Source organism: Martes martes (genome assembly GCF_963455335.1).
Source record: "Martes martes genome assembly, chromosome: 8".
Taxonomy (NCBI): Eukaryota; Metazoa; Chordata; class Mammalia; order Carnivora; family Mustelidae; genus Martes; species Martes martes.
In genome coordinates this window covers 103,847,135-103,861,136 of record NC_137895.1, presented here as the reverse complement: position 1 = coordinate 103,861,136, position 14,002 = coordinate 103,847,135, and the positions used below count along the sequence as shown (strand labels likewise).

General features: G+C 47.1%; 1 protein-coding gene across 1 annotated transcript in view; it reads left to right on the top strand.

The window, feature by feature from the left end:
• The window catches only part of PRMT8 (protein arginine methyltransferase 8), a gene marked incomplete at both ends in the record, with an annotated part of 100,290 nt that overhangs the window by 67,539 nt on the left and 18,749 nt on the right, over positions 1–14,002 (top strand). The window contains 2 exons of the mRNA XM_080812276.1: positions 8,355–8,497; positions 9,126–9,213. Coding sequence (XP_080668402.1) covers positions 8,355–8,497; positions 9,126–9,213 — 231 coding nt within the window. The remainder of the gene's footprint in view (positions 1–8,354; positions 8,498–9,125; positions 9,214–14,002) is intronic.

The window sequence follows — 14,002 nt, the reverse complement described above, 5'->3', positions numbered from 1 at the left end:
GCCACACACCCCTCTTTTTGCTCAGTCTCACCTTATGGCTTTAGGAGGGAATCATTCCATGCTCTGTATTTTGGTGGCTCACACTTGATTCCGTGCTACTGAGCAAAGGCCCAAGAGGACAAGCCATCGTCCCCCAGTAAACAGCCTCCCCCCTTGCCTGGTACCTATTCCTACCCTTCCCTGCCAGTGTATTGAGGCGGAGGGAACTCCAGGGCCAGGGGCCTTTCCAAGGCAACGTTTTCCCCACATCTTCCTTCCTGGGTACAGAGCAATGGGCAGCTGGAGCTGGGGAGGCCGTCCAGGGCCCCGTGTGTGGCACCTGTTCACTCAGCCTTGGCGTGTGTACTGGAAAGAGGACAGCTTGACTCTATGAATGCTTCCATGGAAATGCTTTTGAAATGTTGCAACAGCCAATTGTGTGGGGCTCCGGAGTGTAGGTGTAGAGACATAAATAACAACACAGGACATAAAATACCTGCTACCCAGAATCAGTCAGGCCCTCTCCCCCTCCACCTCCACGCAGCTCCTGGGGTGGGGTTTATTCATGTGGAGACGCGCACCTCCACGAAGCCACCTGCCGTGGTCGCGCAGCTTCACGTGCCTTCTGCCGCACGCGTGGTCCACTCACGTGCTCAGAGGCGCCTCTCTAACTTAAGAACCATTATTTCCTCCATTTCCCTGCCAGCCAGGCTGGTGGGCTGCTGAGATGCCTCAAAAGGTAGATCTGTTTGTGGAAGTTGGCATAGGTGCTCAGGGATTGATGAGATTTTATGGTTCTGAGAAATTTATTTCTCAGAAAACTAAAGGGAGAAAGCGTATCCCTCCTCTTCTCTCTCTTCTTCTACCTGTGCATGTCCTGAAGCAGGAGTATCATGGACAAGGAGGCCTGAGCATGACATAACCCGGCAGAGTGGCAATGGACAGCAGCTCTGTCACATCCCAGGAGGGGTGGCTTTGTCCCTTCCCCTCACTGGCCGCCCAGAGAGGAACTCTGTCCCTACGCAGCCTGGGTTCCCGGGGGATGCGAGACAGTGTTCACGGAGTGCCCGGTGCTGGGCTTCCTGCAGAGTAGGCACCCAACAAGCATGACGTGCGGGTCCTTTCAGGCACTTCGCTCTTTCTTGGCCCAACACTCCAAGACTTGCCTAGATGCTGCTTGCCTTCTCCGTTGCGGCAGGTTTCCTCCCATGTCCTGGGGTCACACAGTCCTGGAGATGCCCCTGACAGGGAACTTGCCACCAGCCACCTGCGAGCCATGGTTGGGAGAAGCATTTGCTTCTCGGGGGCATCCGCCTCCCTGCAGCCTTGCCTACGCTCCCTTGTTCTCCTCTGGGGCCACACGGCCGGGGCTTCTAACCTTTGTCTTGAATCCAAATGGAGAGTCGCCCTTTTTATTCATCATAGACTTCATGCTGGTAGATTTGGACCTTCCTTACAACTGCTAGGGACTCCCAAGGACCTGGCTCTCCCAGGGTCACCATTCTGTGCTTGCTGTTCCTGCATATCGGGTGGGTGCCCTGGGGTGAGCACAGAGGCGCCTGTAGGCTGGTCTTCCTTCAGGTCTTGATCAGTGCCCGTGGCGGCGGTGGATCAGTGGCGATCCATACAATAACACGGCATATCCACGAGGATGCCACGGATGCAAGGAAGTACCCACATGGGGCACTGCAGGCGTGGGGAGGGGGCCAGTGAAGAGCATTGACTCTGGACCCAAGCTTCCTGGTTCACACTTAGCCTGTGATCTTGGATCCCTTATTTTCTGTGCCTCAGTTTCCCCATCTGTGAAATGGGAACCATAGTGGAGCATACCTCCTAGGGGCGTCGTGACAATTCCACGTTACTGTGCAAAACCGTGGTGTGCCGAAACAGGCTCTTACAGGCTCCTGGGGTGCACTGTGAAACTTTCAGTCTATTTGTGATGTGGATGGAGTTACTCCGCTGGCTTGAAATTGGCCACCATGGGAATATTGACACCCAAGAGAGCAGCAAATGCTACAAATCAGGGCTCCTTCCCCAGGAGCCCCCGTTGTTCAGTATCTACTCTCACACTGCTGTGTGAAACACGATGGTATCCCGTGGGCAGTAAGCAGCCAATAAATATTAGCTAGCGTTACTATTATTTCATTTATTAACTTGACTAATAACCCTGTCCAAAGAAGAAAGGAGATTAATCAGATGTAATTGTTTCTAATGAACCTGTATTAGTGACTCCTGGCAATTGCTACTTCCGTTCCAAACTGCTCATGAAGCAGCCTAAGCTTGGGGCTGGTCTTCACACACTCGGTCTTTCAAGCATTGCTGTGCCCCACTCCACACTCTGTGCCAGGTTCTGGGGGTCCGCCGCAGAGCTGACAGATAGGCTCTCTGCTCTGGTGCAGCTCGCCGACTCACGGAGAGGACCCATATGGACGCCAGCAAACAGACATCACGGAAGACTTACAGATCGTGATGGGTCTTAGAACAAAACACGATGGGTTCGTTAGAAGAGCGGCCTGCCCACTTCCAACTGGGGGGTCATAATGGCATGCCAGAGCCGGCTTACACGGCTCACAGTGCCTTGCTCTCTTCTTCCCACCTGTGCACGGGTGACGTCTGGGAGGTGAGCAGGAATCAGCCACAGTGGAGTTATTTACACTGCAGACACCAGCAAACACATTTGCCCCACTCCTGGAGCCGACTGTTAGACACGGACCACAGTACCGGAAGTGAGGAAGCTTCCAGAGGGAGGGCACTGAGGCACAGATCCAGTGGACGAAGAGGCCAGCTGCTGAGTGGACTGAAATATGACACGCAGAGGGACGGCCCATGCCAGCTCCCTGAGATGGGAGACACTTTGTGCCTGTCCCATGTGAGCTCTGGGTGGCGAGTGACAGTGACACCTGGGATGATTTTCTGAGTTCTGGAGCCTAGGGAGGTTTTGCTGCCTTCTACATTGGCACTGATTCAACCACCCTGTTCCGTAGCACTGCCGTCCTCATCCCTGCCCCACTTGGCCAAGCCGTACAGTCCTCTGCCTGTGGCCAGTGTGTGAGGTTCCAAGGGTCCTAAGTGGTGGGCGATAGCCCGGGGTAGGGGTGAATCCCGATGTGGTTTTGGTTGCCTGAGTGTTAGTCCAGCTGTGCAGGGTCTCTGGGCAGGGAAGGTCTCTGGCCAAAGCCAGCAGGACTTCAGAGCTCTCGCTAAGCAGACAAGGTCCTCAGTTCTCAAGGGAGCCAGAGTAGGCTAGGAGATGATGTACTAGGGATAAAGCAGAAGCTCAAGCCCTATGTTCCCGGGTGAAAGGGGAGCTGGGGGCGAAAGAGGGTACCATATTGAAGTTTCTACTATATTGAGGCTGAAAGCACCCATGGCTCATCTCTGCCAGTCCCGTTCTGGGGTCTATTGGCTGTAGGGTTTATTCCAAGTCCCTCCAGATATTGGGGATAACATTATTGTTGTTGTCTTTGTCCCACCACTACTGGCTTGGGAATGGGCTGGGTCTGACCTTGTCAGAGAGGTTTATCCATGTACCTGGACCCTGGGAAGCCAAGGAAGAGCTGGTACCAGGGAGATGAATGGGATCCTCCTCCACCGGCCTGATAGGCTCATGAGGGCCCTACTGCTCTTTACTCTACTAACCAGTCTGACAGCCGTCAGGAAAAGGACGAGCCAGTCCTTGACCTTCTGTGATTTCTTTCCCCCTGTCATTCCCAAGCGGTTGCTTGGTGTCCACAACAATCCCACGAGGTAGGTAAGTCAGATATTATATCCACAGATGACGGAGGGGAGCCCCAGGGAGGCTGGAGACTTGTACCAGGTTATGCAACAGACCTTGCTTTTTGGCTCTACTTTTTGCTTTCTCTAAACTCCCGCTTTCTCATTAGGCAGATGGAGTAATAAAACCAACACACGGGTTCCTGTGAGGGTTATGGAGATAATGTAAGTGAAATCACTCTGCAAAGCTGCTATTCAAATGCTAGTAATTTTTTTTTACTATACTAATTAGGACTGGTTTGAGGATCTTTTGTCTTTGAACCCAAATACCCTTTTTTCAAAATTGCTTATTCATCCATTCATTCATTCAGCCATGATTTCTGAATGTTTGTGAGGAGGCAAGTGCTCTGCTAGGTCCTGGAAATAGGAAGCTAGTACAGATAACTAAGAGAAGGAGATCATAGCCTGGAGGCGAGTCAGGCCCTTGGAAGGTGTGTGGCAGCTGGCGTGGGTGTCCCCAAAATAGGCATGTGAGCAACATGGCAAGGCAGCTGGGGCATGGTGAGTGTCCGTGCTGTGGTGGGCATGGCATCAGAGAGACCCTGCAGCCTCAAGATGTGTCCCCCGCCTCGCACTCATGACCCTCATGCCCACTCCTCTGTGCTACAGGATCTGCTCTGGGGAACATAAGAGTCTAAATGGGGAGACCCCTCACTTCAGACTGTGGGGTCAGTTGACTCTGATGGACATGCTGGAAGCCCAGATGACATCAGTCTGACCTTTTTGTTTTGTTTTGTTTTTTAAGTCAAACGAACAACCGTGAGTTAGTTTGGCTGGTTCTCTGTAGTCAACACTCAAGATAAAAAGAAAACAAATCCAAAAAAAGAAAAAAAAATCTGGATGTCTAATTAGCAAACTTGAAATTACCGAAGAATCTCCCAATTTAGAGTTTAGAGTGCATTGCTCCCTGTTGTACACTTGGTTATGATTAATCATTCCAAAATTTATGAGCCATGGTCCTGTTGTTGGAACAAACTTCCCATCATCTCTATGGAATAAGAACATAGCTCCAAAGAGGGACCTCAGGGCAACCTTGAACTGACACAGGGTTGGTGATGTGGGGTCCAGATTGAGAGTGGGGCTCTGCAGCCCATCGCTGCTCAGAACCTGAGTATCAATGGCTAAGATCCCCCTCGAAGATCTTGACGTGGAGAAGGTTCAGTTGCCCACAAAATTCTTGGAGGCGACCCACTGCATTGCACTGACCAGTAGCCCCCCATTTAATTGCCATACAGCCCACCGCAGGAGGTAGCATTTTGCAGACTGGGACATTGAATCTGGGAGTTTAAGTGGTTGCTGGTGTGACTGCAGAAAACAGAAAGGCCATCCCTGATGATTCAATTATATTTGGGTCCATAGAAACAACATAGCCTCTTAAAAAAAAATTAGCCTCAAGGAACTGGTGCAAATTAGAGTCAAACTGGACGTTGCAGGCCCTCTTTCTTTATCGGGGTCAGCTACTTCTCCCAGTAAACTTTGCAGAATGCCTTTTCCGTGCTTAATATATGTCTGAGGAATCAAAGCATTTTGGCACAACCGAACATCTTAGGGATGTCTGGGTTCAATCCCCTTCCTTTTTTTCTCCCCACAATAAGGAAATGGAGGCCCCAAAGGGGAGGAAATGTTTGGTCAAGGTTGATTGTCACCTGGAACAAGAACAGCAGAAGCTGTCTGGCTCTCGGACACTGGCAGAAGGTTGTGAAAATCGAGCATTGTAGAGAAACACCCGAGCAAGGGGATGAAGGGACTGAGGGGAGGCCTGTCTTTTTCCTTTCACAAACGGCCCATCTACACATGAAGCCAAGCCGGGGCTACACCTGCTCTCAGAAATGTTTGAATGCAGAAGGGTGACATTAAGTGAAGTGAGGCACAGACTATTGATCTTTTAAAATAGGGTTAATTGATTCCTTCTGCCTTTCTACGACCCACCGTATCTCTCCCTCTCTTTATCTCTCTCATTTATCTGTCTACCTGCCTGCCATCTACTATTGTATCCATAGTGATCAGGATATAGTAGTGAATGGAGAGAGCACTACTGCAGAGGACAGGGACAACATTCACTTACGCTGGGGACACCCCAGGGATATTCTGTACATACCCATCTGTCAGACTAGACTATAAGTCCTTGCCCATCTCTACTTCTTGCAGTCCTACTGGAGTCCTGTCCATGGAAGGATCCCCAGTGAACCATGTACTAGGCATCCAGAGTGGAGGCTGTGGGGCCCCACAGGCAGGAGAACACACCTTCCTGAGCCACGTGGAAGTCGTGATCTAACGTAGGAGATGGAGCACTCCTATAGCCCCATACGCAGAAGCAGATATTAGGGAAGAGCCTCCAAAGAATGTGCAAAGAGAGAAGAAAAGGAGGCCACCTTGAGGGCATCACAATAAGTGAAAGAGAGAGAGAAGAAGAGAGAGAGGAATAAATACTGACTGCATGATTTCATTAAGAAGTAGAATCTACAAAACCAAATCAAACCCAGACTCATAGACACAGAGAACAGACTGCTGGTTGCCAGAGGAGGGGTAGGGGGTGGTGGGGAAAGGGTGAAGGCATTTAAGAGGTACAAACTTCCAATTATAAAATAATTAAGTCATGGGGATGGAATGTGCCACATGAGAAATAAAGTCAATAATTTGTATCAACTTTGTATGGTGACGAATGGTAACTAGATTTTTTGTGGTGATCAGTTTGCAATTTACATACGCAATGTCAAATCACTGTGTTGTGCACATGAAATTAATATAAGATGACATGTCAGTTATTCTTCAACAACAAAGATTTGCAAAAGTAAGACAAACCAGGCTTTGCACTCAAATAATGAGGCAGGTGGGTCAGGCGTGTATTTGTCAGCTCTTTCTCAGGATGAGAAATAAGTTAGGCTTTCTCTTTGCATTTTCAAAAATCTTACTTTGTCCCCTTGTGAATCCTCTCGAGTCATTCCGGGTCCTGCCCGCTTCCTTCCTGCTCTTGGGTTGTGGAGCACCCCCAGAGGAGCAGAGTTTTGACACCTACTCCTCCCACCCCTTCTGAAACTTTTGGAGAAGACTAAGCCTTCCTGATATTAACACTTAGGGCTAGGGCTCGACAAGTAGTCGCCACACAAGTCTGGACCTCACTCTAGAGTGATCAGAACCAAGGTGCGTCTGCAAAGTGTCTGACTGCTTACGGAGCAGGACTTACCTGATTAAGACTTGATTAAACACTAGGACTGGAGAGCAAAATCATCATTAGAGGCTGCTAATGGGCACTTCCTCACCTGCATTATCCAATGTGAGGACGTGAAACAAATCCCTTTTGTTTTGTTTTGTTTGGCCTTTGTCATCCAGGAGCCTCTAATCCAAATTCATTTTTGTGAAGCTCAGATTCAGGACAGATGTATTCTCTTTGTGTGTACATGTTTTTGTTTTTTGGTTTTTTTTTTTTTTTTTTCCACTCCTGAGTACAAGCTATTGTTCCATTTTCCCAGCAAAGCTCAGGCACGGTGTGATTTTTCAGAAGATGGTGCAGAAAGAGAATTTCAGAGCATGAATATGTGTATCCTTTCAGCAGAAATCTTCGGATGAATTCAGCCAACCAATACGTCACCCGTCAATTTCATAGCATCGTCTAAGATAGGGTTTGCTATGAACTTTAGAGCAACAAATGCAAAAAGAGACTCCAAAATTATGTGTATGACTATGTCAAATGATCAAAGACCCAGTTAAGAAGCTTCTCCTGCCCTGGAGGGGTCGGAAGGTCTAAGAAGTGACTCATGAGCAGAGGTCACTAAGAGCAGGAGAGTGGTCCCGGCCTTATGCCCTTCACCTCTCCATCACTGGTCAGGAAGGGGGGAAATATTAGGTGATGTCTACCTTCCCTTGAGCCCTGGCTCTGAATCTGGCACTTAACATTTGATATTTCATCGTATCAGTTCAACTACCCACTAAGTAGATACTACTTTCCTTATTTGTTTTCTGGGGAATCAGAATTCAGTTAGGTCAAGTAACTTGTGCAAAGTCATATAATTAATAATGAGAAAATCAGGACTTAAACCCCTGACTACAGAGCCCATGCTCTTGTCAAGACCCCAAGTTCCCTTGCTCCCAAACCTACTGGGAGGTGAGCCCTGGACCTGAACAACCTTACCCTTTGGATATGAACCATCATGGTGGCCCAAAATGGGATGGGGACTGTGATCACGGTGTTAGAGTCATAGCATATTAGACTTGGTTTCTACTTCTACATCCACCATTAAACCCCTCTAAGCCTCACTTCTAAAGGAGAATAATAATAATGTGCTTACTTCTTGGAGTCGCTAGGAAGATGGCATGATAAGGATCACAGGCTCGGCACAGGGCCAGGACATAGTCAATGCCCTGTACATTTCGGGGAGAAAACATGCAAGTAGTTTGCAGTTCTCTGTGTATAAGTAGCTTGGTGAAGGGTGAGGTATGTTGCATTCTAAAAGCAGGATCAGAGCAAGGCTAGGAAAAAACAAAACAAACAAACAAACAAAAAAAACAGGGCTAAGACCTGTAGGTCTGGCCCTGATGTGGGGTGCTCGTGGTTCCAGGCTAGGGTCCCTGCAAAGTGTGGCCGTGGGGTTCCTATTTTCCAGTCATCACCATATTTAAGGGTAAAGTGGAAGAGGTGGAGCTGCCCGTGGAGAAGGTAGACATCATCATCAGCGAGTGGATGGGCTACTGTCTGTTCTATGAGTCAATGCTCAACACAGTCATCTTTGCCAGGGACAAGTGGCTGGTAAGTGTCCTGCATGCTGTGCCCTTGTCGGTCTGCTGGCTGTCCTGCTGCTCTGCCCCCGGCCGACAGTCTAGGAAGAACACGAGGACTCCGGAGAGGGCTTGGGCTAGAAGGTCACTCCCTCCAGACCCCTCTCCTTAAACCAGATCTGCTTCAGAGGACAGAATGATGGCCCCCAGGTCCAGCATGTCTGCCACATTGTTCCATAGGTCTAACCTTGGCCTCTTTGGTTATAATCAACACCCATTTTCTGTTGTCAAGACAAAAATCTATTCTGGTCAACAGGTACTTAGGACTTGTTTCTCTGCCAGAGAGCTGAGCATGCTTCTGTCTCTGGCTTGTCCAAGCTAAAGGGTCATTATCACCTTTCACTGTTCCCCATTGAACTTACCTTTGCCCCAGTTCATTTGTCCTATGGTCTCTACCTAGACCCTTCACATTCTCCCCTCTCCCAAATAAAAATTGAACATTGCCATCCTAGCCCTAACCCTGGCCAAGGTGACAGTCTGCTGAATGAGAAATGCTGGCAAGGGGGTGCCTGTCTGGTGACTCTATGTGCAGTTCAAAATGTGATGTCTTTGTCAGGTGAATAGATTACGAGACCCATTTCCCCACAATTCATCAACAGAAACCTGGAGGGCTTATGTTTCCAGACCGGGCAGCTTTGTACGTGGTAGCAATTGAAGACAGACAGTACAAGGACTTCAAAATCCACTGTAAGTTGCCTTTTAAGTTTTTGTATGGCTTTTTGTTTTCTTTCTCACATTTGGGGTGGGAGGTACTACAGTGGCCCTGAGATGAGCATCCTGTCTCATGAATATAGCTGCTATGCCTATGGAGGAGTTTACCTGTGACTTATTCTGGATTCTTCTCTCTAAGTGTTTTCCCCTGGTCCCAAGGGTGGGAGGGCTACAGAGAGAAAATAAGCAACGCAGTTGATTTAAGAGACATATCCTGAGGTGAGAGAATGAATGCAATGTGAATGAAAAATGAGCTGAAGCAGCAGAAGCTGATTTTTTAAAAATTTTTTATTTATTTTCAGCGTAACAGTATTCATTGTTTTTTCACCACACCCAGTGCTCCATGCAATCTGTGCCCTCCTTAATACCCACCACCTGGTTCCCCCAACCTCCCACCCCCCGCCCCAGAAGCTGATTTTTGTAGGGAACATCAGTTCAGGGGGCTCGGAGCCTGTGGAGGTTTGGTTATCCCAAAAGTCCACCACAGGGGTCAGAAATGGTGAGTCGCTAGCCAGCTCTGCCCTTCTAAATCCTGCCTGCATGCTACTTGAATTTATCGGAATGGTAGTGACTCTTCTATACATTAAGTAAAAAATATATTCTTCTTTGTGGTTCTTTTGAGGGAATGGATGGCAGTGGGGGTGGGGAGGGATGGAGACTCTGCACATGCGTATATGGGCACGTGTGTACATGGGTTGTCAGGGACTCACATCCAAACCTATATTCATACTGCTTTATCAGCTGACAATTTGTTCTTTTAGGGGGAAAAAAAGCCAAACAAACAAAACCCTCCCCAATGTTTTGTCTGGTCAGAAAAGGATGCTTTGTTCTTTTAAATTTAGAGGGTAGCATTTCTCAGTGACACAAGCTAGGTCCTCAGGCTTATTCCAAATGTGTTTTCATCACTTAGAAACAGCCATGTCTCCTCAGCCCGAAGAAAACATGACAAAGGAGCAAAGAACCCCTCACACAGGCAAGCACACGCACAGTCCAGCCCAAAGCAGGAACTCCACACAGTGCGATGGAGGCGGCAGACTTGGGTTTCCTGTCCCTGCAGTGATCAAACCCTCCTTGGCAAGACCACTGCAGAGGGGCTCACAGACTGAACACATGGTCGGCGTCTTCTGCCCTGAGAGGCTGAGACTTGATAGTTTGACAAATCGTTGCTCCATTGAGTCACCCAGTTGCCATCTAATTATTGCTGGCGCCATTCATGACTCCCCATTCAGACTGCACCACGGAATGTGTACATCGGTGTGTGTGTTCACACTCTTCTGGAAATAGAACATGAGAGCACAAAGTTCAGAGTCAGGTTCAGGAGAAGACAGAAGCAGGACAGTTATGCAAAGCTCTGTGCCCTCACCTCCAGCCAGTCCGTTGTCATTTCTGACACTTGACGAGCAGTGGGAGGGAGAGCAGCCTATGTTAGATGACCATGTTTCAAAGTCTGCCAGCCCTGGGTTCAAATCCTACCTGGATGACTTGGAAGAAATTACCTAACCCCTTTGGCCTCACCGGTAATATCACCAGTCCTATACACTAGCCACAAGGATCAAGTGAGATAATGTAAATGAAAGGATGTGAGAGCTCTTGGAGGTACATGGCATCAGACTGGACCTAGGCACTGAACACATCACTAAGCCCCTTTCTGCTTGTAGCTCTGGTAAGCGAGCCTGACTGCCAAGCTTGTTGGCCCCCAGTGGCTCAGAATCTAGGACAGATGTGCTCTCACGGTAGATCGCAGAAACAACTCAACGGTGAGCATTGATCAAATGTATGTATAAATAGGACATATTTTGCCCTGAAGCTTCATTATAATGCTGCTTTTGGAGTTCTGGATGTGCAACTATACCAAATCGTGTTTTGAAGAGAAACTTCAGGTGCATTCCTTGCTCTTATGCATAAATATTTATTGAGCCCTGACCCTGGGCACTGCTCTTTAAGGGACTTCCTCGTTTCCTAAAAGCCAATGTACCTAACCCTCCTCCTTTCTCTGGATTATGTTTGGGCCCCTGTGGCAGACACACCTTGTAGCGAGGTAGCTGGAGCTGGAGAGGGCTGCATAGACCCTGACAGGTGCAAGAGGGTGGTTGATGCCCCTCACGTGCTAGTCCAGGACTGGAGAATGTGTGATTTAATCTTACACTGCCCACTGCAATTTTGATAGGTTCTGGGAAAGAAAAAAAATTTAAATCAGCTTTAAAAAATTTAAATCTCTTTTCTTGTGAAGTGTTTGCTCTAGAGTCTTCTATCCAAAACCACCCCTCCAAAACCCCAGACCTAAAAAATAAAAATCAAACATACATTTAAAATCTATTTGAAAAACTGTGAAGTTTTCCTTTTAAAATTTTTTTAATGATCTGTTTTTGTTTTTAGTAAAGGAAGCAAGCCTGTTTAGAAATCTGTTTCAAATCAATAGAGATTTTGGTTACTCTGAGTTTTAAACTAAAGTAAAGCATAAAGGATGCTGGTTGCTACGGGAACAATTGTAAGCAAATTTCAGTTGATTCAAGAACTGGCTAAAAAAGAAAAATCTTAAAGTGGGGCAGGAGAATGAGACAAGTCCAGACCCTTTCATGGAGTAAATTGTTATAAAACAGCTTCCTCCCTGCCCCTCTCCTCTCTTCCATGACCTTCCCCTTCCCTCTCCTCCCTTTCCCCCTACTTTTTCCTCCCCTCTCCCTTCTTCTCTCCTTTTCTTTCTCAATCACATGCAACATGGAAACACAAAAATGAGTGAAACACAGAAGTTGCCCTCATTTTGCTCACCAACTACTAGAGAACACAGAAAAAGGCAAATGATTGGCATGTACTAGGCTCACAATACATATTTTGTTGAGTGAATGAATGAAGAAACAAATGAAGGTGTAAAAATAAGCAGTCGAGGAATGTTCAAGGCATCGTGTTTAAACACAAGAGAGAGGAGCAATCGTTTTTTAAAATTTCTACTATGGAGGAGATTTATAGAATCTTAAAGCTGGAAAGAAACATGGTAGGTGTTCTATCCAATACATGAACCTGACCAAATACACGAATTTCCAACCTGCTGAAAGTCGGGGGTATGGGCATCAGCTTCCTGGCTCACGAGAAGATGGAAAGGAAGGCCTCCTGTGGTGTCAGTGGTGGTGCAGCCCAGGCTGGGGGCTGCAAAGGCAGGACTGCTTGGAGGGCTCCATTGCTCTCCTTGTGGTTTTTTCTTACCTTCATCCTTAACACCCAGAGTTCTAGTCTCTGGCTCTCTCCTATTTTAGTTTACTTTTTTAAAAAGATTGTATTTATTTATGTGAGAGAGAGAGAGTGAGTGAGAGAGAGAGAGAGAGAGAGAGCACAACCTGGGGTGGCGGGGGGAGATGCAGAGGGAGAGAGAGAAACAGACTGCCCGCTGAGCAAGGAGCCTAATGCAGGACTCGATTCCAGGATCCTGGGATCATGATCTGAGCCAAAGGCAGACGCTTAACCAACTGAGCCATCCTAGTGCCTCTCTCCCCTATTTTATACAAAGAGTTGCCTGTGCCTGAGAGACTAAAATGTATGAAACTATTATAAACACTTTCCCTTCTGTCTAGAGGAAAAACTGTAAGAAGTGCCTCGTGGCACTTGCTCTGTTTCCTTCTAACCCATCCAGAGGCAGTGCCCTTTACCCTAGTGGAGAAACTGGAACTGTGGGGCCAGGGTGGGGGAGGAGGATGCAGCTCCGGCTCTCTCCAGTGAAACGTAAAGTTGGTTCCCCAGTACTTCATATTTCTTTCTCTGCAACTGCTTTTGAGATTTTTCTCTTCATGTTGATATTCATCATATTGATGCTGACATGTCTATGCTGTATTTTCCTTTGTATTTATCCTGCTTGGGGTTCTACAGCATTCTTGGATCTCTAAGTTGATGATTTCATTGATTCAGGAAAATTTTCAGCCATTATCTCTACCAATATTTTTTCCTGCCTGGTTCTCTTTCTCTTCTCCTTGAGGGACTCCAATTACACATATGTTAGATACTGATTGATATTGTCCCATGGATCTTGGGTACTGTATTTTTCTCTTTCTGTGTGTATAAGTTTGGATAATCTTTTTTGACCTATTTTGAAGTTATTCATTACTTCCTCTGATAGATGCATTCTTTTAATAAGCACATTGAAAGAATTCTTCACCCCGATATTGTGATTTTCTTTTCTTTTCTTTTTTTGAAGGCTTTATTTATTCATTTGACAGAGAGAGACACAGCAAGAGAGGGAACACAAGCAGTGGGAGTGGGAGAGGGAGAAGCAGGCTCCCCACTGAACTGGGAGCCCAATGCGGGGCTTGATTCTGGGACTCTGGGATCATGACCTGAGCCGAAGGCAGATGCTTAACAGACTGAGCCACCCAGACACCCCTGATACTGTGATTTTCATCTAGCATTTCCATTGGCTCATTTTATAGTTTCCATCTCACCAGTGAAATTCTCCATCTGTTCATGCATGTTTTTCCATTGGATTCTTTAACTTCTTTATTATAGGTACTTTAAAGTCTCTATTGGATAATTCCAACATCTGAGCTATCTCTAAGTCTGCTTCTATTGATTATATTTTCTTCTGATGATGGCTCATTTTTTTTTTCCTTTTTCATCCATCTTGTAATTTTTTTCTTAATGCTGGGCAATGTCAGTAAAAGAACAGTAGAGACAGAAGCACAATAGTTATACCCAGAAAAGAGTATGAGTTTTCTCTGCCAGGCTGTTAAAGTGGGCATTTGAGTCAATTTAGTCTGTCATAATGATAGGTTGTGGCTTG